This window comes from Ctenopharyngodon idella, chromosome 2 (genome assembly GCF_019924925.1).
Source record: "Ctenopharyngodon idella isolate HZGC_01 chromosome 2, HZGC01, whole genome shotgun sequence".
NCBI lineage: Eukaryota > Metazoa > Chordata > Actinopteri > Cypriniformes > Xenocyprididae > Ctenopharyngodon > Ctenopharyngodon idella.
In genome coordinates, this window is record NC_067221.1 from 41335704 (window position 1) to 41358202 (window position 22499).

The 22499-nt window shown below is 35.1% G+C and overlaps 2 protein-coding genes across 7 annotated transcripts in view; one reads left to right on the plus strand and one right to left on the minus strand.

Moving 5' to 3' along the window:
* The window catches only part of sbno2a (strawberry notch homolog 2a), a 31706-nt gene extending 22023 nt beyond the window's left edge, over positions 1–9683 (minus strand). For 2 of the 6 annotated variants that reach the window (XM_051917971.1, XM_051917943.1), the window contains exons 1-5: positions 9444–9625; positions 8524–8700; positions 6368–6447; positions 4881–4968; positions 44–208 (exon numbers count right to left, since the gene is read on the minus strand). In XM_051917971.1, the coding sequence (XP_051773931.1) occupies positions 44–208; positions 4881–4968; positions 6368–6447; positions 8524–8643 (453 nt within the window). In that variant the 5' untranslated portion in view covers positions 8644–8700; positions 9444–9625. Of the gene's footprint in view, positions 1–43; positions 209–4880; positions 4969–6367; positions 6448–6689; positions 6746–8523; positions 8701–9443 lie in introns of those variants that run through there. The other 4 variants (XM_051917956.1, XM_051917947.1, XM_051917964.1 and 1 more) reach the window with 4 other exon arrangements.
* A 1119-nt stretch (positions 9684–10802) lies between these two features.
* On the plus strand, positions 10803–20920 carry tm6sf2a (transmembrane 6 superfamily member 2a). The gene is made up of 10 exons (XM_051871058.1): positions 10803–11100; positions 11793–11896; positions 14113–14210; positions 15853–15956; positions 17331–17413; positions 17516–17640; positions 17917–18018; positions 18108–18200; positions 18326–18445; positions 19750–20920. Exons 1-10 carry the CDS (start codon positions 11009–11011, stop codon positions 19957–19959), a joined length of 1131 nt encoding a protein of 376 aa, XP_051727018.1. The 5' UTR covers positions 10803–11008; the 3' UTR covers positions 19960–20920.
* The last annotated feature ends 1579 nt before the right edge of the window (positions 20921–22499 follow it).

Genomic DNA, 22499 nt, shown 5'->3' on the forward strand with positions numbered 1-22499 from the left:
GTCGGACAAATGAATATCTAGGAGAAAAGCAGCGTATGAATACCTGTCTCTGACTGTGTCCAGGTATATCCCAGTACATCTGTGCCGCGGTGCCCTCAGCGGGTAACTGTGCCAGGCCATCAGTGCCAAATCCTGAAGGGTCTGGATACTCCAACAGAGATTCAGATGGTGAGGAGAACAGAGATGTGTTGGACAGCTCGTCTATGCACTTCAGAGAAACACAAAAGGAAATATTTTAATAATGCACTGTTCAGTGTTTTCCATGCAATTACAATAAACAGGGACTTCAAGCACCATAAAATTTGTTCATACAACCCATGAACTGTGGTCTGAAGCCATATGATTTGCATGAGGACAGATTAACTCTTATTGAATTGAAAAAAGTAGCTACGATAAAGTCATACGAGTTCAACATGAGGGTGAGTAAATTACCATTTTCATTTCTGGGTTGAGTATTCCTTTAAAAGCTGTGATACTCAGAAACATGCTCATAAAATCATCTGATATATGATGCGCGAACTGCGGTTTGTTTTTCACAGCAGCTGTGGACTCAACACATTACTTCAGACATGGCCAACGTCCAAAAACATATGCTGTAAATCTGTCAAGAGATGCTTTTCATTCCTGGAAGCTTCAAACAGTATTCATGATCACACTCAATGTGCTATTTCTAAGAGAGATAAAATACTGAAAACTAGACTTGGCTAAAGTGAAACCACACGTTCGTGTTTAAAGGTTAAACATCATCTTTCTTGCCAGAAAAAGCCCTTAGTACTATAGAAAACTGACCTGATGGTAAAGAAAAATAGCTATTTTTAATGATTGTAAATCAACTCCACCATAATGTGCACATAAAATACTTCACAATTGTATTATGAAATGTGTATTAGGATATTTTGTCTTGAGTAATTTTGTTTTTCTATCTTAGATTAAATTTAGCAGCAGAAGTATTATGAAGAATTGGGAGGTAAAATAAGCGAAGGTATCAGCCTACAAAAATATGCATGCATAATTATTATGGAATTATGGTGTATGAGGGACAAAATAAAAAATCTTGATGATTTTGACAGCGCAAGCCTCAATTGTACAGTAAACTTCAATTCAAGCTTAAAGGGGACCTATTTGCCCCTATTTGGGTGTGAGCAAAAACATGCCGTTTTTGTGTGTGTCCCTTTAAATGCAAATGAGCTGCTGCTCCCAGCCCCCTTTACAGAAGAGGGCGAAGCTTTAACAGCTCGTGCTTCGGTCGCTCAACAACAACAAAGCTGGAGAATCTCACGCAGCCAAAATGAGGATTGTCAGTAACGGTGTTCAGCCTTACATTGTTCAAACCTGAGTCGACACTGATGGAGAGACTCAGGAAGAAGTTACAACTTTTAGAATGAAACTGGACGTTTCTGAATGGTTAGTGGATAAATTTATGTAGTTGCTGTGGAGTTGATTCAACTCATCCACTAGCATGTGTCGTCATGTTAATCTTTTGTGTAAATCCAACATTGAATTGACCCTCGTTTGTGAAGCAGTACAGCGTAAAATGACGGCATGTCAACAACACTCTTCTACAACAACTCTTCCTCTTCTCTAAAGCAGCCCAACATGGCCCCGCCCCCTTTGTTGTGTGTTCTTGGGGGCAGGGTTTATGTAAATTTTAGGGTTAGTGATGTCACTAACCCAGGAAGAAGCTTGTTGTAGTCCCTACCAGCTGTTTGTTGTAGTCCTTAAAAAGTGATTTCTGTAAAAGAAAATATCTTCCATTTGCATTGAACTTTGACCGTCGTAACTTTACAGATGTTGTTTATGCTCAAACAGCAACATTACACACTAACTAAAGTTAAAAAAGTGAAATCAAAATCAAGGACCCCTTTACGGTACAGAACAGGTAGAGTCTTACACAAACCCATAACCCTTCAAACAATCAAATGAAAGCCCATTCAGATACTGTAACCTTCTATTCGCAGATGTTATGGCCTCTTGGAAGCGCTCTACTGGATGGATCTTTCAATTTTGCGCTATAAAAATGATTTCTGGCTGTCAAAAGACGATGAAATTGCCTTGTATTATTCTGGAACTACTCTTTTCCGACAGCGAGACATCCAGTTGTGTAATTTTTCCATTTGTGAGAGTGAAACGGGCAATTTAGCCGAGATAAAACAGGGTCAGGACTGAATGACGGGACAATAGCAGTAAATTCTGCTGGACAGGAAGGAATGAGGAGCACAGCAAGGTCAGAACAAGAGATGAAATGTCTAAACACATCAAGAACTAATATCTATAGAAGCAGAAGCTGAAATAAAAACTAAACTCACAGCAATAGATGGATCATGCAACTTGTTTCTACACTGAAATCATTTAAAATCATGCCTGGAAGTGAAACTACATGTCACTTCAGAATGTTTACTAGTAAGGGACCAATCAGCTGTGAGCTCAGGGATCCCAAATTATTCTCAAAAGAAATAAATTTGTATTCTTTGACACATTGCATGGGCTTTTTTTTTTTTTAGAAAGCATTATACAAAACAAAGCTGACTTTGATATAACAATTAGAAGTTATATTAATAAATACCAAATAAAATTCATAAACTGATATTTGTAATCATCAATGAGTGAATGTTACCTGTATTTTTATATTATAAAGCATATGATTATACAAAACAAAGATCAGAAACACCACAGGCTGACTTTGATTAGAAGAATCAAAAGTTAAATATCAAATAAAATTCATAAATTGGTGATATTTGTTATAAAATAAATCAGATGGGCAGAGAAATAAAGCTTTTATTTTATATACATTTTTTTATTTATTTATTTATTTATTAAAAAGGTCAAAGAGGAATATAAAAGATTTCAGGTAACCAATCAAGAGATATCATGATCTACATTTCTAAAAATGAAGCTTTTTGAACTCATTTCCATATTACAACCATAGAAAACAACAATACCTGAATGCATCCAGCAGCCTAACATGAAAACTTTTATAAGACATATTTAACTAAAACCGAAGCTGTACCTTTAGCACAGGCCGTCCTGTTTGATCAGAGCGCTGCACTCGAAACTGCAGCATAGGCATCTGCCTGAATGCCAAGAAGACTTTCATCTGAGAAAAACATTAGCTCGAACTGACAGCAGGTACAAGTTCACTTAAACGCAAAACCAACCCATGAGGATCTGACCTGTGCATGTTGACACACAGGTAACATTCATTCGAACACAATCATGCCTGTGTTTGCTCTGGGGTGTGGTGGTCTTCTTTCAGGAAACGATGCTTTTGTGTCCACATTTACAGGCAGCCCAGCCTATTTTTACCGCATGTCTTTTAAGAAGAGTTGACAGCAGTGTGTGCCTCTTTAATAGTATGCAAATACAAAGCCAACAGTGAGTATGTGCCTGAAGAGCAATATATAAACTTTATATTTTCTTTCATATAATATCACTTTCCATGTGTCACAGAGTGATAGTTTACGTACAGCATACTCTGCAGTACATGCTGTAATGCCTACTTACTATTTTAATAAGATTGTGAAACAGTCACAGCATGCAACAGTAAACGTTTTAAACCAGGGTTATTATAGTATGGAAGCTTGTTTCCGCCACTGAATTAAAAAAAAAAAAATATAGGATGATTGCAACTTTATCTCACAATTGCAAGTTGTGATTGCGACTTTATCACACATCTCGCAATTCTGACTTTTTTTCTTGCAGTTCTGACTTTTCTCAGAATTTTAAGATACAAAGTCCAATTCTGAGGAAAAAACTTTTTTCTCAGAATTGCAAGTTTATATCTCGCAATTGTGACTTTATAATTCGTAATTGTGACTTTATAATTTACAATTGTGACTTTATATCTCGCAATTCTGACTTGATATCTCGCAATTGTGACTTCATAATTCGAAATTGTGACTTCATAATTCGAAATTGTGACTTCATAATTCGAAATTGTGACTTCATAATTCGAAATTGTGACTTCATATCTCACAATTGTGACTTCATATCTCGCAATTGTGACTTCATATCTCGCAATTGTGACTTCATAATTCGCAATTGTGACTTCATATCTCGCAATTCTGACTTCATATCTCGCAATTCTGACTTTCTAACTCACAGTTGTGAGTTTATAAAGTCAGTTATAAAGACAGAATTGCGAGGAAAAAAGTCAGAATTGTGAGATAAAAAGTCAAAAAGTAATTTTTTTATTTAGTGGCGGAAACAAACTTCCATATTTATAGTTAGCTAAAACTAACCAAAAAATGTGGGGGGTTTTTTTTTTTTTGTTTTTGTTTTTTAACCAGATCATGACTCAAGAAAGAGATCTTGGCTCATTTCACTTTCAGTTCAGTTCATTTGTCACACAAATAGTTGTAGCTGTGCTAAATTGAATAATGTGTTTGCATTAATGTCACAGCTTCATCATGATGATTGTATGCTGCACTTTCAGCTATTCAAACCTGCGCTTTTATCCCGCACGCAAGAACTGCAGCTGCTATAATGATGGAGTAAACAATCTTTTTTGTTAATCGCACCTTCATGTTCAACAGAACTGCTTTGTTCAGCTGTAGGTTTGAGATTAATCCATTTTTCCACAGGCGAAGCTATTCATTAAAAAAAAAAATAATAATGGTCAAAGCACATTAGTGATCCTGAGATGCAGGTTCAAGTCTGGCCTGCAGCATTCTTTGCATTTCCACATTGTCCCACTTTCCTATCCTTTTACAGCCACTAAAAGTCCATAAAGTACAATATGGACAGACAGATTTATAGATCATCATGGGTTTCAGTAGGGTTTACCAAAGCAAATTCTCAGGAATCAGAAATCATAAAAACACACTCGGTGCTTTAATTTCTCTATGGTTCTGGAAGCAAGAAAAAACGGGATCTGCTCGTACCTGGGAGAAGTCTCCGTTCCGCACGAGGTCATGAAAGTCTATGTCAGACAGGTCCAGATTCACAGAGGACGGGTTCGGCTGGAGCTGCCTGATAAATCAGTGGAGAAACATCAAGAACAATCACACAGAGTGCAGAATATCTTCAAAATACTCATTTAAATACTCCTATAAATAAAGATCAATTCAGAGTGCTGATATATTTAACAGCACCACCAGGTTTATATCTTTAAATACACATTGAATAGGTATCATCAACTAACTCACGACAAAGTACATATGTCACACGTTCACATCAGAATGCACCACAATATTATATTTGGAAACGGCACCGAATATATGAGAGAGACAGTTAAAGGTTTGAGTCATTTGAGTTGATTCAGTGAGTCGTTCGACTGATTCAGTCTATGATCTTCACTACACCAAATAATTTGTGAATTGAATGACAGATTAAGCTGGATGTTAATTGTTCATGCAGTCAGCGAGAACTTAAAAAAAAAAATGTGCTGGCTATTTATTATCAATATATTATTATTAATATATAATGCACAATTCACAAACTCACAACTCCATTAAAATGAGGGGTGTTACTAATTATTTTGGTAATCGAGTAATCAGTCGATTATTTTGACGATTAATCTAGATTTTTTTGTGGTAATAAAAATAGACCTAAGTGAACAATAACCATTAAAATGACTTAAATTCAATAAGGCAATAATAATGGTTCAAATCAAGCAAGTGATCATATGGTTTTATCAAACAACTGTTAAATACATAATGTAACATACATAATATAAACAATCAACTTATGTATGTTACGTATTACAGCAAATGCCTGCAGAGGGCGCCAACGGCCTGGAGATTGTTGTTGTTACACTTTACAGCATGATAAAATCCTTGTTTAATATTGGCCAAACAACATTTAATTTAAATGTCCACTTAATCTTTAATATGTAGCCTCTTCTTTACGATAGAAATGCTACAGCCACTGTAATTTCCTGAACAAGACATGCAAACTCAAAGCGAGGATTTAAACTTTTATTTTGAAATTGCACATTTAGAAATCTACTGATGTATTCTCCTGTGTTGGCGCAGGTTTATAAGTGATTTCTGTTACAAATATAGTGAAATAGCGCATGTTCCCAGATGAACGTTATAAGAAACTCAATCTCGCAGCATATGCAGAGATGGAGTTTGTTAACTGAGCTGCTGAGACACGCTCCACGTATTTAAACAATAACAGCGCAACACTTTGCATGAAACACAAAGCGTGTCAGACTCTAATAATGTGGTTCGTGGATTCTTGTACATTGAATGCGCCACTTCCGGTATTTTGCCAGTTAATCGACACAGGCAAATTGCAATCGAGGATTTTTTTCTTTTTTTTTTTTTTTTAAATCGAGTACTCAAATTTAATTAAGGAATCATGACAGCCCTAGTTACAATGCTTTTTAGTTTTTGCTTGTTGACGTACAGTGTATGCGACTCACCTCCCAGATTGCATAGGATAGTGCTGGTTGTATTGAGTTTGCTGTGCGTACGCCCATGAGTTAGACGGATACAGCTGATTCTGGGGAAACAGGAAACAAACAGCACATTTGACACAGGAAGTGGCCTTTTGGAAACACTGTTCAGCAGAGATACTACCCATTAACCCAAATATTTACTGGCAGTGCCAATGAACTAATGACTCACTACACATGGTGAGACCCAGCATAAACCATGCACATACATAGTGAAAACTAACAGTACACCAAATAAACAACCGTAAACCAGGTGATGTGAGGCAACTGTTTCTAGAAAGATGATTACCATTGGCTACCAAAGCACTCCATGTCTGCCCCATATTGGACAAGGTACAAGACCAACTAGAGTAATATTTAGGAAGAAGACAGTTTAAAACTGCAGATTTTATCAGATCAAGGAAAAATGACATCAAGACTATGACATTAGAAAGTGCAGCAGCAATTAGACACCTGACAGGCTTGTATATTGAGTTCAATACGCTTTCAAACCTGAGCCTAACAGGATTAGGAGAACTGTTAATGTGTAACTTCCAATTGCACTGGGCTCAGGTAATATATATATATAGGTAGTTTTCATAAACACCGGTCTTCATGACAAATTTATTCAAACATACATATATATTTAACACTAAATAAGCTCCTCTCTGGTGTTTTTATAGCTAACTAATGAACTACGAACACTGGATTACTTTCCTGAGGTAAATGCAACATTAAGTGACATTGTTCTCAAGCTGTTTTATTGAAGTCTTTCCACATTTGAAACACTGATTGAGCGATTACATAAGACATGAGACATGATACATTTCGGTAAGATGTACTGTACCTTTCAACATACCTTCTGATGTTCATGCATGTTTTTTCATGCAATAACTTGTATTAAAGAGGAAGAAAAGAGGTGCTGCTATAGCAACCTGTCACGTCACATTTAAGAGCGTATTGTTTACATTTTGTGATAATATGGACAGAATTTGAAAGCGGAGACTTTCTTATCACAAGTAACAAAGCTCTTTGCAAATATTGTTTCCGAGGCATGCTATAAATGTATGGTGTAGGGGAAAACCGCAGACCTGGCAACCCTGGCATGAACTACAGGTGATTCATAGGGTCAAATAAAGCCTGCTTTTAACATCTCTATTTTAATGCTTTATTGATGTGTTAACTCCGACAGACTTAAAGGGTTAGTTCACCCAAAAATGAAATTTCTGTCATTAATTACTTTCCTTCATGTCATCCCAAACCCTTCGAAACACAAATTAAGATATTTTTGTCGATGTCTGAGGGTTTCTGAACCACACAGTAAGCAAAATCATTGCACCTTTTGAGGTCCAGAAAGGTAGTAAAGACATTGTTAAAATAGTCCATAAGACTACAGTAGTTCAACTTTAATGTTATGAAGCGACGAGAATACTTTTTGTGTGCAAAAACAAAACAAAAATAATGACTTTATTCAACAAATTCGTCTCTCCCCTGTCATTCTCCTATGCTATTTTTGTCACTTCCATGTTTATGTCTGAACGTCGGCTCAGTATTGTCCAACGCTGTTCGCGTGAGCAGCACGACGCATGTGTGTGATGCCGACGCAGGAGCCAGTCAATACTACTCTTACGGGTTTGGAACGACATAAGGGTGAGTACAGAAATTTCATTTGTGGGTAAACTAACCCTTTAAATTCAACACAAGATACATTTTCTTCACACACAGTATGAGTTGCAGTCTGACACGTTTTTCCGCCCACTTTTGATTGACAGGATATAATCAGCCCTGATCATCGGCTATTCTTAAACAATAGGCCGATAGTGAAAATAATTGCTTTTATCGGCAGATACCGATTATTGGCCGAGACATCAGTGCATCCCTAATATATATATATATATATATATATATATATATATATATATATAGAGAGAGAGAGAGAGAGAGAGAAAGCTTTAATTTTAAGTCATTTTGTATTGAGCATTTGTGCTTGCTGGGTTTCTGATTTGGTCTTAACGTTCAAGTCACAGGGTCTCAAGTTCAAACATGTGCAGACATTTAGCCTGGGACTCTTTGTATATGGGTAAACATGACATTTACAATAAACAGTGTGACTTAATGTAAAATGTGTGTGGTGCAGTATGTACCTCCATGGAACTTGGGAGAGGAGGACTGGGAGCAATGAACTTCGGGCTCCCCAGCTGAGGGTCCTCAGGGTGCAGATAGTCCTCCGTGTCCATGACAACAGACGTGGCAAGAATGGGCATCAGGCTCCGAGCAGAAACATGGTTACGAGTCAAACCCCCGTCGTTCTTCAGCCATCTCTGAGAGAAAGAGCGAGAGAGAGAGATCAGCCAGGGTAATAATACTGATTACCTGAACCCTCCAGTTTTATTTGACCAACTACTGATTTAGCGGTGATTGCTAGAAGGAATAAAATTACTACTTACAGACCACCAGTGAAAAGGCTTCTATTTTGCATTTTTCTTATTAAATGCAAGCGTTTCCATTAATAAATTGTTATTATCAAAACAACTGCTATTTTAATTAAAAAATGTACATTAACCAGATTATCATCTAACATGATCTGAGGATACAAACGGTTTATTTCAGATATAAGACAACATGTAGATAGATGAATAAAAAGAAAAAGAGACAGATATGGGTTATTATATTAAATGTGATAGAGGCCTTGTCTATGTGACAGTTTGAAGGGATTACACTGTAAGTATGTCTCAGCTTTATTCTGACCATTTTAGAACAACCTGTTATACATCCACCCTTAATAAACAGATGATACCAAACTAATAATATTAAAATATATATAAGATTATCATAAAATAATCTGTCTGAGCGTCTGTCAACCTCAAAAGCATCAACCAAACAGCACTGACCTATAAAGCACGTCACTTTTAAATGATTCCCAGCTCATATTGATTACTGTAGATTAACTTAATTGATTTATTCACGAATTTATCAGCTGTCTGTGTGTTTTTTCTGATTGACTCAATGGAGCGCTATTGTTTGATTCGTGCTAACATGCTAACCTCAGAGAAAACTCACTCACCGCGCGTTAATTAAACCCCCCTTTCCTCGAACCCCCTCCACGAGCACTAACGACCACTCAATCTGGGTTTTTCTTGATCGGTAAGGGTGTATTGGAAGGGTTAATCCATATTTTTCTACCTCTGTACGGTTGTTTACCTACTTCCTGGTCGACGTCGCCATCTTGTTCTAAAAGAAGGAGGACTCTTCCGCTGACGTCATCGCCGGTCCAGAACGTACGCACGCGACAGGAACGCAAATATTTTACGCTAGGTGATTTTTGTGGATTAGAAAAGGAAATAATAACTCATTTAGTTTACTATTTCCATTGTTTATAAATATATATATATATATATAATATGTTGTTGTTTATAATATGATATGATGTTATAATATTATGTTTTTTTGTCCATTTTAAATATATTTTAGAATCTCTAAACCCACCAATCTAAAGTAAGTAGTAAAACTTTTTAAGTAAAAGCTCAATTTTATTAATATTACGGGGGTGAAATAATATTCAGTTATTGCAAGGTCTCTTCTGAGGCTTACACTTTTTGCACATGCAGATATAATTTAATAAGAGATGATCCACACAATAAGCACCTACTTTTTTTTTTTTTTTTTTTTTCACATTTATTTGTATAGCGCTTTTCACGATACATATCGTTTCAAAGCAGCTTTACAGAGAAAGCATATCAACATTACAATTTGGAGACTGCAGTTAGCTAATAATGTAATAATTTAGGCGATTAACATACAATCACTGTTAGCAATGTAATTGGAGGTAGAAGCAAAGAGCTCCTGGAAAAATGAATTACATATTAACAATAATTAGGATTTATAGAATGTGAATGTGCGTGTTGATCCAGATGTTGCATCTTCTGAAGTCATCGCAGGAGTTGGCGCCGTCTCTTCCAAAGTTTTAGTCATCTGAGGTCTTCTTAAGAGGCTGGATCCAAACTGAAACTGATGTACTCTCTAGTCACTCTTTACACGGGCGTCCCGAGGTAAAACAGAAAAGCAAATGGAGAATAATTAGCATAGCTGCTGTTCATAACATTAAGCAAAGATAGTCATGTGCAATTGATCTGATATGAGATGGATTATTACCTACTTGTGCAATGTACATTATATGTGCCAATTTTTAGAATGTTACCACTTGTTTCAGAACGTTCAGAGAACATTCAAAAGTAACGTTCCAATAATGTTTGCAAAATGGTCAAATGGAATGTTTATTAACTTAATGGGAACGTTAGCAAAACGTTCTTAGAACACATTTTGCGCCTCCATATGGAGGTTTATTGATGGGACTTTTTCTTTCAACTCTGGCGGTAATAGTTCATAGTCCGTGGACTTTGGAGGGTTTGAACTGATTTCATGTTGATTCCATCATCATCAGTGCTGAGTAAACTACAGGACACACACAGACAGAGCCGCCTTTACACTGGAAACCGCAGGGAAATCAAGACATGATGTGTTATTTCAGTTTCTAGATATTTATTTTAATAGCTATTTATATGCCTGTATATTTTTGCTAGATAGAGCTGAAGGATATTATTATATTTGTGTGGATTCCTGATTTCTCAAATGGATTTTCCTCCAGAGATCAGTGTTTTTCTTCTGTCTCTGACAGCACCTTTTATTCTCTACACAATCAATCATGTGTCCATCTTACAAGAGTAAGTTTGCATCTTATGTCATTATTTTACAACAGTGCATGTTAAGGAAGTTTGCATTGAGATTAAGCAATGTAAACTCGTTTTTGTTTTACAAGTTCAAGTGTGACTTTTAAAACGTTTTATGAGGTTTTAACTGCCTCATTTTGCCAAGAGAGGGCAACCAACCTCTATTTCATACTTCATCAAGTCATTCTGAGGTGATCTGATCACTGAGCTGACATTGTTTAAGGCATTTCATTGGTGAATCTCATGGAAGCTTTCGAGAACATTTTGCCAGTCAGATCTGTTTCGATATTTTAATGAAAATTCAATCAAGTTTCACCCCGTAAAATTCTCATAAAGCAGAGAGATATATTACTTTAAATTGTGGATTATGTATACATCATGTGAATAATTTATATTTAAATACGAAATGTATTCATTAACTTTATATATATGATATTTCATATTTTGTACATTTTTTGCAGCATTTTAAGTGTAATACAATAAAACTGACTGTATTACAGTCATAAGAATGGAATGGAAATCAGCTTTGACAGTAATGAGAATTACACATGGTCCTAAAATATGCTTCATTTTCTTTATGCAGTTGTTTTTTGGGGGGTGAAATATGACCTCATTGATCATGCAAGATAAAAACAAGCCTCTGATAATCATTTATGATGTTTCAAACGGCATGTTTTCTCGTTCAGTCCACAGGTTATATTGGCTATAGGCATCACGGTTCTTACAACACTATTCCTCCTGGCAAACCTCAGTGTCAAGAGTAGAAAATCTACTGACCCTCTCTTCTATGGTAAGTCCAATACTTACAGATGAAGATGATGAGCTAAGCAACAGTACAAACTTTCCCTCAAAAAAATCCCCTAATTGAAAGAAAACAAATGGGATCTCTTTAATATCTCAGTTATGTTCTCCAAACACACTGAAAATTATAGCTGCAAGCAGCAATTATCGGGGCCAAGCACAAAGAGCATGATAAGCCATGCCAATCCCACCATTTTTTATGTGTCCTCACAGTGAGCCCATGCATATGTCAAATTTAGTGAAAATATCTCATTTTGTTTTGGAGTTACAGACATTTATATCCATGAGAACAGAAATGTTTGCATTTTTTTGCCACTTACTATCAATATTTTGACATTTGGCCATTAGCGTATAGCCAACGATCTATGTTTTCGATCGGACTAACGGTTTCATAGATATTGGCGAAAGTTGTTTTAACACTAAATCACCATGTTGCGCAAACCATAAAGTGAAACCTAGCTTGTTTGGTATCGTTGGGCTCGGCAAGGGTTCAGGAGTCTAAGGAGATGACTTGTGAAAATACTGTAAGTTGACCACACCCAAAGCATTTGAATATTTGATTTTTAACACTAGGTGGCGCTGGCTTGAAACTTCTCAGGCTCCTTCAGGGCATAGTGCTGCTAGTTTCATAACGATACGCTAATGCGTTCATAAAATATAGCATTTTAGTACAAAATTCAAAATGGCCGATATGGGAAAATTGGATATCATTCGACTTGGCATGTCATCCTGAATCTAACTTTGGGCAAACTGATCAGGAGATAGACATTTTTGTTGCATATCTCTGGACCAGTAGGTGGCACTGCGCCGAAACGCAGCATGTAACTTCAGGTCATGCTTATGATGATATGGACCAAGTTTAGTCTGAATATGATAAAGCGTTGAGGAGATACAGCATTACGCCTATTTATGCAAGTGCTACGTAAAATTCGTTCGCATGTTATATGAGAATGGTTTAACGAATTTACTTGAATTCCATAACTTTTTGTCAGCATGGTCTGAAGATGATCTGGTTAAATTTTTGTGAAAATTGGAGCAACGGCCTAAGCGGAGTTCGAAAAAGTATGTTTTTTGGAAAATTCAAAATGGTGGAAAAGTTTTCATGACGGAAAATGTCATAGGATGGTGGCGCTAGAGGGATTGAGTTAGAGATTCCAAAATCGGTGTGGTTAATGTTGGGTCTGACCTCTATCAGTGTGCCAAATTTCACAACTTTTTACCATACGGATCTATGGGCTGCCATAGACTCAAGAGCGGAAGAAGAAGAAAAAGAAGAAATGGACAAAGAATAATAATAAGAACGCCAACGGATACGATAGGTGTAGAAAATGGTGTAGAAACAGTTTTCACTGGACATTACTAGTAAATTTCACAAATAATTACAAAAAAACGGCAAGTGACACATCAAATTAAATGTGAAAGGTTCAATGGTGTTTTATATACAGAACTCTATGGTTCTAAACTCAATTTTAAAGAACTTTATGACAAAAAAGGTTCATTTTAAAGATACACTATGTAACTTTTGGCACTCTAGTGGTAAAAAAACAAAACTGCATGCATTTTGCGGAAGAACATTGTTTTGGCTCTGCTTCTGCATGACTGTGCGGATGGATATGGTTTTTTCTCTTGACTAAAAAAGAGAGAGAGATTATCCTACTGCTCATAAAACATTCACTGCTAGACTTAAGATACAACCAGTTTAGATGGAAATGATCTTTCACTTATTTTCAGATTTGCAGACAAAGTTGACCTTATATTTATTGAGTTCTCGATATGTTTCTGTCTCTGAAGAGCGTTCTCAGAGCAAAACATTTTCATGTGGGCCGTGTCGCTGTCAGTGAGTTGGTGGACAGCCACTAAATCAGCCTGCTGTGATCAATCCTTGTGTGATCTCAGCTTCACTAAAGTTTCTCCAGCCTTTATTTGTCCGGCTGCCAGTGCCTTGAATCCAAAAGTGAGTGGACTTGTCCACTTGGGAATGAGGAAACTCTGGTCTGAGGGCCGCATGATCGAAATCCTTTTTCACCTGGACAACCGCGAGCCATCATTAGCTCTGCTGTTTGGGAGAAAAATCAATAGTTGGCAAGGAAAAGAAAGTGAAAGCCAGACAGAGGCTAAAGGATGGAGAGGGGGAGAGATGAACGAGATCAGAGTGAGAGATGTAGAGCCGAACGTGCTGATGTTTCCAATCTGTGTGTGTTTCAGTGTTCGCAGTGTTTTCCTTCACTTCTGTTGTCGGCATCACCAATGCTCTGCAGCAGGATGGATTCATCAAAGGCTTTATGGACTTTTATTTAAGCAAGGTCAGAACACACACACACACACACACACACACACACACACTGAAGTGAATGCCTGTTCAATTCCTAAGTTTGAATTCAGGCAGCCAACATGTTGCAGAACTGCAATTTAAGATGGAATTAATGTAGTTTTTAGCCTGGTAACACTTATTGCCTTTTCTCCTTATCACATATTTTAGTAATCATCATAAATTAGTAGGGGTGTTACTAACGAGATTAAAATTTCTCGTCGAGATGAAAAGTTGTCTCGCGATTTTGCCATGACGGAGTGTGATGGTGAAATTAGGATAGAATATGCCACCGCTACGTTTATATTACACCTCCACTGTTTTGCTTTTTATAGAAATAAAAACAAGTTGGATAACGGTCGCTTCAATCCCACCTAGCTCATCCAACATGAGCTACAGAGTCGTACGTTGAGTTCACTGATCACGTGACGAGATGACTGACAAGACCATGGTGGAGGATTTATTGCACAACAGAGCCTAAGCATCCGACAAATGTCTTATCTTGCAGAATGCGCGCTCAGCACCGCCACTCCCTATTCACAGAGTACGTGCGATTGCGAAATTGAAAGCGAAAGTAAAACGCGAATGCGCATTCAAACATGATTTCAAAACTCCACATTTTGAAAGCAGCTCCCTGATGCATGCAAATATCTCCCAATATGAAAGCTATCTTAGGCTGGGCGGTGTAGTTGTAACATCTCTCAGCTCTGTATCATGCTTAAAGAAACATTTGGTCTCTATTTGCACTTTGAATATTGAGAGAGTACTCTGATTATGGTTGCACTTATTGTTTGCACTTAACACTTAAGAGAAAACTATGTTATTCATTTTTATTTATACTGTTTTTATTTCTATGATCAATTTGTGGAAGTTCAGTTAGGAGGTCAAAAGTTGTAGTGATTCCAACTATATTATTTCTCTGTGCCATTTTTGTTGTAGTATATTTAGAACGATTTTTTAGAGTTATCGTCCTTGGTGTCGGCAGGTCTTAAACCCTCAAAATTCATCCTTTGAAACCTGTTGTTTTGACATTGAAACTGTACTTTAAAACCTTTTTTGCGGCTCAATTTTTGTGAAATCAACTTGGAATTTGGAACACAACACAGTTAGATGTATTTAGAGTCCGAATTATTTTGTAAAATGTATGTATTTTGCATAAAATAAAAAATGTTTTGCACATTTGCTTTACAGTGAATTTAAACTTCTATAACTTTTTTACACTGTCATTTCATGAAGTGCTTGGAATAATCTGCTGATTGTCTTCATTAAAAAGAGACTCGCCTTAGTATTTCAAAGCATTTATGAAATAAAGTTCAGATCGGAGATCAAAAAGGAGGGCGACAGTTAACAGGTTAATAACGCATTTGATTTTCTAATATTAATTACACATAAACATGTCATAATAGCAAACATTGTCTCCGAACATTTCACAAAACGCTCTATTTTTACCTCATTACTCATGTTTTGTTGGATTAATGAAGTTCCTCTGTTGTGCAACTGAAAGAGGGATCACTGTTAGAATGAAAAAGCAAACACTCTCAGTTCTTATGAAGGACGAGCACACACACACACACACACACACACACACACACACACACACTCACACTGAATCCCTCCTCTCACATCATGTGTTGAAGGTGGAGCCGTACCTGAGCACAGCCCACTGCATCATGATGGGCTACTGGGACGGCGTGGTTCACTACGCTCTGCTCCTCATCATGATCCACCGTCTGACCGCAGGGTAAGAGTGATTATAAGATGAACACACAGCAGAACAATGTCAGTACAATTGTGGGTGTTTGGAATGTTTAACTGCACAGTGACATGCCATTTCTATTTTTAATGGATTTTGCTAATTCTTCTATAAATATTATGCATGCAGCTTGTATTATATTAATATTAATATGAAAGTGTTTTTATTATATAATGATATAAAAAAAATTACATAATTATATATATATATATATATTTATATATATATAATGCATATACAGTATATACACATAATGAAATGAGTCACATACTACTGTATGTTAATTATACATTATACATATATATATATACATCTATATATATATATATATATATATATATATACTATATAAATAATATTAGCATTGTATATCAATCATATAATATATATTACAAGTTTCAAAATATTTAACTTATTTTACTTATTTTTATTTTTATGTAATGATAAAATATTACACAATATTTCAGATGATAGACTCACATTTGAAAATATTAGTATATATTAATATTAATTATTATATTATTATATATTAATATATTAATAATATATATATAACTATTATATTAATTAAATCATATATCTATATATATATATATATATTAGTGTTGTCAAATAACTAATTAATTGCACATTTTTTCTGTAATTAATCGCAACTAACATATATATATATATATATATATATATGAATTAATTATTATAATTAATGAACTCATTATATTTATGAAATTGTTAATATTAAAATTGTATATATTAATATATATTAATAATCTTATTATTACATATATAATTAAGTATTGGTTGATTATTTAGCATGGTCAATATATTGATCTGTAACTTTTTACAGATAGTATGTCGCTCAATAATGTAACAACACCCATATATATACATATATATATATATATATATATATATATATATATACAGTATATACAGTCAAACCAAAAATTATTCAGACATTTTTGATATATTTTTACTAGTGGGTGCAGGACACTATAGTTCATTTCTGTAAGTGAGGATAGCAAAATAAAGTAAACTGTGACATATTATACCCAAATATTCTTCATACAGTGGACTACCAGTAAAATTGATAAAAATTTGGAACCAAAAATTATTCAGACACTTTGACCTGACCATGTTTTGCTTAAGTGTTATCTGTCATAATTAAGATTAATTTTTCCGACACAGTTTAACTCTGAGATCTTGTCATATTTTATGACCATTTTTTATACTATAGTGAATAAACTGTATTAATGAATGAAATGTGGTGTCTGAATACATTTTGGTTTGACTGTATATATATATATATATATATATTATTAGTGATTGTGTTTGATATTGTGGTGTTGGTCTCTCTTCATACAGGAAGTCGTTTCGTGGTTTGGCTCTCGTATGGGCCGGATCGATGATCGCCAGTCAGATCGTCTTCATCCCAGGCATTGTAGTAGGTGAGACACTTCTGCTTAAAGTGTGTGTTTATTGTTAAAACCTTCTGTAACCTATTGGGTCAAACTCAGCTGCATATTGATGTCTTTGTTTCTGTGTTTTAGGTAAATATGGAAAAAACATCGTCCCTGCTTTCTGGAGAAACGCCGCTTTTTTGGTTTTACCCATATGGGCGGCGGCGAAGCTTTTCAACAGGCCGAGAGAGCTGCCAATCATTCCTGCTGACAAGGTGAAGTTCTAGATGATGATGTCAGCCACATTAATATTCACATCACATCAGCTGGACTATTGATATAATCCTCAGAGATCTACTGACCAAACCGAGGATAAAAGGTCAAATGGACTTTTATCTCGAACCATATGTTTTGGCTTATAAATATTCATTTGCAAATCCAGCAGTGCAGCACAAATTTAAAACTGTTTATGTGCCTTGAGGCAAACACACTGTCTCTACTGAAGTAGAAGCACTAGTTGAGCTCAAAGATGAGTTTCTTCTTGTCTGTAGGTGGAGGTCGAGCAGAAGAAAGCGCTGTTTTCTCGTCCCGCAGACCTGCTGCTCACACTCGGCCTCTTAGGGACCATCATCTTCACTGCGTTCAGAGGGTTTGTGAGTATCTGCACATCCATCCGTGTGTCTGTTTATCCATCCAGCTCTTCTGTTACTCATTCTGTTCCTTTCTCTTTTATCTTCAACAGGTTATTCTTGAATGCTCTCTGGATTCTTGTTTTTCCTACATTTACCAGTACGAGCCGTACATGAAAGACAGCGTCGGCTTTCCAAAAGTCATGGTGAGTTCAGCGGCTTTAGGACTTTGAAAATTCACTTTCCAATTTCACATACTGTTTTTATGATTTGAGATGCACTAATACTATATGGTACAGATAGAATCATAACATTTCCCGTGTCCTCGTAGATGCTGGTGTCGCTGTTCTATGTTTTACCGCTCTTGACCGCGTGTGTTTATGGGCTTTACACTCCTGGATGTACGTGGATGTTGGACTGGACGCTGGTCCTCGCAGGAGCTGTCGCTCAGGTAAATATACAGGAACCAGTGCTGGTACTCTTCAAACTACAACTAAAATTGAAATAAAGCTGAAATTAAATCAAATATAAATATTTGATGAAAAACTTAAACAAATAAAAATGTTGCCTTGCCAACTAACTGAAATCAAATAAGTTTAAGTGCTAAAATTACTAAAACTAAGCTAAGCTAAATAGAAATATTAAAAAAAAATCTCAAAAACTAATAAAAATGGCAAAAGCACATAACAAAATTACTAAAAATTAAACTCATTAAAATGAAAACTGAAAATATAAAAATAAAAGTGAATTTAAAATATTAATAAATACTAATGGTATATAAATAATACTAAAATAACACTGCGATGAACGTTAATTTTAATAATAATAAAAATAATAATAATAATTATTATTATTAAAATAATTTTAAATAACACTGCAATGAACGTTAATTTTAATAATAATAATAATAATTATTATTATTATTATTAAAATAATTCTAAATAACATTGAGATAAACTTTAATTTTAATAATAATAATAATTATTATTATTATTTAAAATAATACTAAATAACACTGAGATGAACTTTGATATTATAATTAATATAATAAAATCATAATAATAATAATTATTATTAATAATTATATAAATATTACTAAAATAACACTGAGATAAACTTTAATTTTAATAATAATTATTATTATTAAAATAATACTAAATAACACTGAGATGAACTTTAATATTATAATTAATATAAACAAATCATAATAATAATAATAATAATTATATAAATAATACTAAAATAACACTGAGATAAACTTTAATTTTAATAATAATAATAATAATAATTATTATTATTTAAATAATTCTAAATACCACTGAGATGAACTTTAATATTATAATGAATATAATATATCATAATAATAATTATTATTAACAATAATTATATAAATAATACTAAAATAACATTGAGATGAACTTTATGTTGGAATTTAGTTTTAGTTTTATTAATTTAATATTTTTAATAGACAAATTATCATTGTAGTTTTTTATATTCTTTTTAAAAATTTTAGTTTGAAAAATTTTAGTTTAGGAGAAAACGTCATGAACTTATGTATCAGAGAAAAATGTGTTGAATGAATGAATTAAGATGAATGATTTTGCAGATACAACCAATAATTATTTTTGTTATGGCTGATAACTGATATGACGGCCCATTATAAATCTATACTGTCTGAATAAAACTGCAATCTAATATTAGCTAATGTCGATATTGTCACTGTTTAAAAGCACATGTTCTTGCATCTCTCCACAGACTCAGTGGACTCACCTCGGAGCGTCCGTTCACTCTCGCACATCTTTCACCTACCGGATCCCCAGAGACGAGTGGCGGCTGGTCGTCACGCTGAACCTGCTGTACGCGGTTGTGCCCGTCCTGCTCGCCGTCCGCTGCTACATGGATCAGGCCTTCTTCATGAAGAACGTTCCTCAGGAACAAGCCAGCAACGGCAAGAAGAAGAGTTAGAATCACGAACAATTCACACGCAAGAACGTGCGTTCCTCTTTGAAGGAGAGTGAAGCTTGAATTTGGGGAGAAACCAGCTGAAAACTCCCTAAATTATTTGTAAAAGTATCAGTATATCAGTGACTACATCTGTATCTGCCAATATTAGTGTCTTTTTAAAGCCTATCAGCAAACAAAAATAACATTCACATTAAGTTATGAAAACATTATTTCAGAACGTTCAAAACGTTAAATGGTTTAAAAATGTTTTATCTTGGTTATACGAACATTCCATTTCATCATTCTTCAAACATTATGGGAATGTTACTTTTGAATGTTCTCTGAACATTCCGAAACAAGTAGTAACATTTAAAAAAAACATTAGACAAACTAAAATGTTTCAGATAAAGTTCCATAAACGATGTATAAGTCATGTTTCTGTGCTAACGTTTTCAGAACACTGTTAAAGACCAGATAACTTTGAACATTCTGTTAATGTTACTGTAAGAACGTTTGTTCATTAGTTTGATCAGAACGTTAGCCAAAGTTCTGTTATAAGCAGACACAAGTATTGGGCTTATTTTTTCCAATTCAAGCATCACATTTTTTTTCTTTGCTAGGTTATAAAAAGTTTTCAGTCATAACATGAAAGTAATTATCACAGCTGTGTTTTTATTGTCAGTATCAGTGTGATTAGAATGATATTAGACAGATGCATGATTTTATTTATTTTATTATAAGCATGGCACTGTGCGTGAACAAACAGTATGGATTTAAAAGATTATTACTGGCCATGACAAAATAATTGACCAAAACATTGATATGCATCCCTTGAAAGAATGTAAAGTCATCTGTTTTTCTTTTTTACATGGTGTTTTGCAGCTTCTTAATGCCTTATTTGTGTTCAAACTACTGATCTCTGCCAGGTTTATCTCGGGTCAGTTGGTGAAATCTCAATAAATCTGGACTCTGGACTGCTTTACTTCATTCTCAGAGACGTTTGATGGGTGTGTCCTGATCATGTCTGTGTGTGTTTAGTAGTACTTTCTTGCTGTAAATTATTCTTAAATTGAGTTTACATTAGTAAAACAGATCCTAAACTCACAAAAGCTCATCCAGGGCACATTTGACCGATTTTAGTGTGAGATGAGGAGATAAAATGGTCAATAAAATTGTCTTTTTATATATAAAATTAATCATAAAAAATTAAGTTCTTTTATCAAATGCCAAAATATGACCCACAGATTCACTCAAATGTTTTATTTGATATCTGTTTTTATATCATATAGTGTTGTCCCAACTTTTCTGTGGTGTGATGATTTGTCAGTGGTGTCATGAACCCTCATATCTCTCGTCTTGTGAAATTCGCTGTTTATTATTCTTTGCGTTAGGCTCCAAAGGGAACGCCGGGGCACGGGTTCAGCGGGGAGAGATATTTATAGTGTTGCAACACAGTCAAACTAGAAGTCGAATGATTAATTTAAAGATATCATGAACAGAACTATTGCATTTCTTTGCCTCGTCCCATCAAATCTCTGACCTTTGCTCTGCAGCGCTGATGACATCATCGGGACGAGTGCAGCATCACTGGCCCAGTGACCTCCTACCCGCTCACCATCAGATGAATGAAGCGTGTGAGAGTGTTGAATGAACTGATTACATCACTGTATCTACAATGTTCCTGATGAGAAACAGAATTAAAGTCACCTTGAAATCAAAATGGACAATTCTTTTTTATTTTATGGAATATTGCAGTATTTATTATAAATATCAATGCACAGCACTATTATTATTTTTTTATTCATGTACATTGTAATCCTTAATTAAAATAACTTCCCCTCCCTTCTCTGATTATGAGGGCGGGGCAACCTGTCACATACATGAGATCCACCAATAGCAAACCACAACCATCCAATCAATTCCCCACGGACAAAATCAAGCCCCGCCCTACATTTGTTCTTGTTTGCAAAGCCGTTTCCCTCGGATATATGTCACAATAGGGAACAAACTTCTGTTTCATACCGACTTTACATATCTCAGCCATTAAAAATCATGCTGCATTATTAAAGGGTTAGTTCACCCAAAAATGAAAATAATGTCATTTATTACTCACCCTCATGCCGTTCCACACCCGTAAGACCTTCATTCATCTTCGGAATGCAAATTAAGATATTTTTGTTTAAATCCGATGGCTCAGTGAGGCCTGCATAGCCAGCAATGCCATTTCCTCTCTCAATGTACTAAAATGTATGTACTAAAAACATATTTAAATCAGTTCATGTGAGTACAGTGGTTCAATATTAATATTATTAAGCGACGAGAATATTTTTGGTGCACAAAAAAAAAAAAAAAAGGACGAATATAGTGATGGCCGATTTCAAAACACTGCTTCATGAAGCTTCGGAGCGTTATGAATCAGCGTGTCGAATCATGATTCGGATCGCGTGTCAAACTGCTGAAATCACGTGACTTTGGCGCTCCGAACCGCTGATTCGACACACTGATTCATAACGCTCCGAAGCTTCAGGAAGCAGTGTTTTGAAATTTACTCCTGGATGATT

Excerpts from the sequence above, each read along its gene's own strand:
- tm6sf2a (XM_051871058.1), top strand. The coding sequence starts at position 11,009 with ATGGATTTTCCTCCAGAGATCAGTGTTTTTCTTCTGTCTCTGACAGCA. Across the intron at positions 17,641-17,916 it reads CAATCATTCCTGCTGACAAG|GTGGAGGTCGAGCAGAAGAA; the intron begins GTGAAGTTCTAG and ends TCTTGTCTGTAG. Across the intron at positions 18,446-19,749 it reads TCGCAGGAGCTGTCGCTCAG|ACTCAGTGGACTCACCTCGG; the intron begins GTAAATATACAG and ends ATCTCTCCACAG.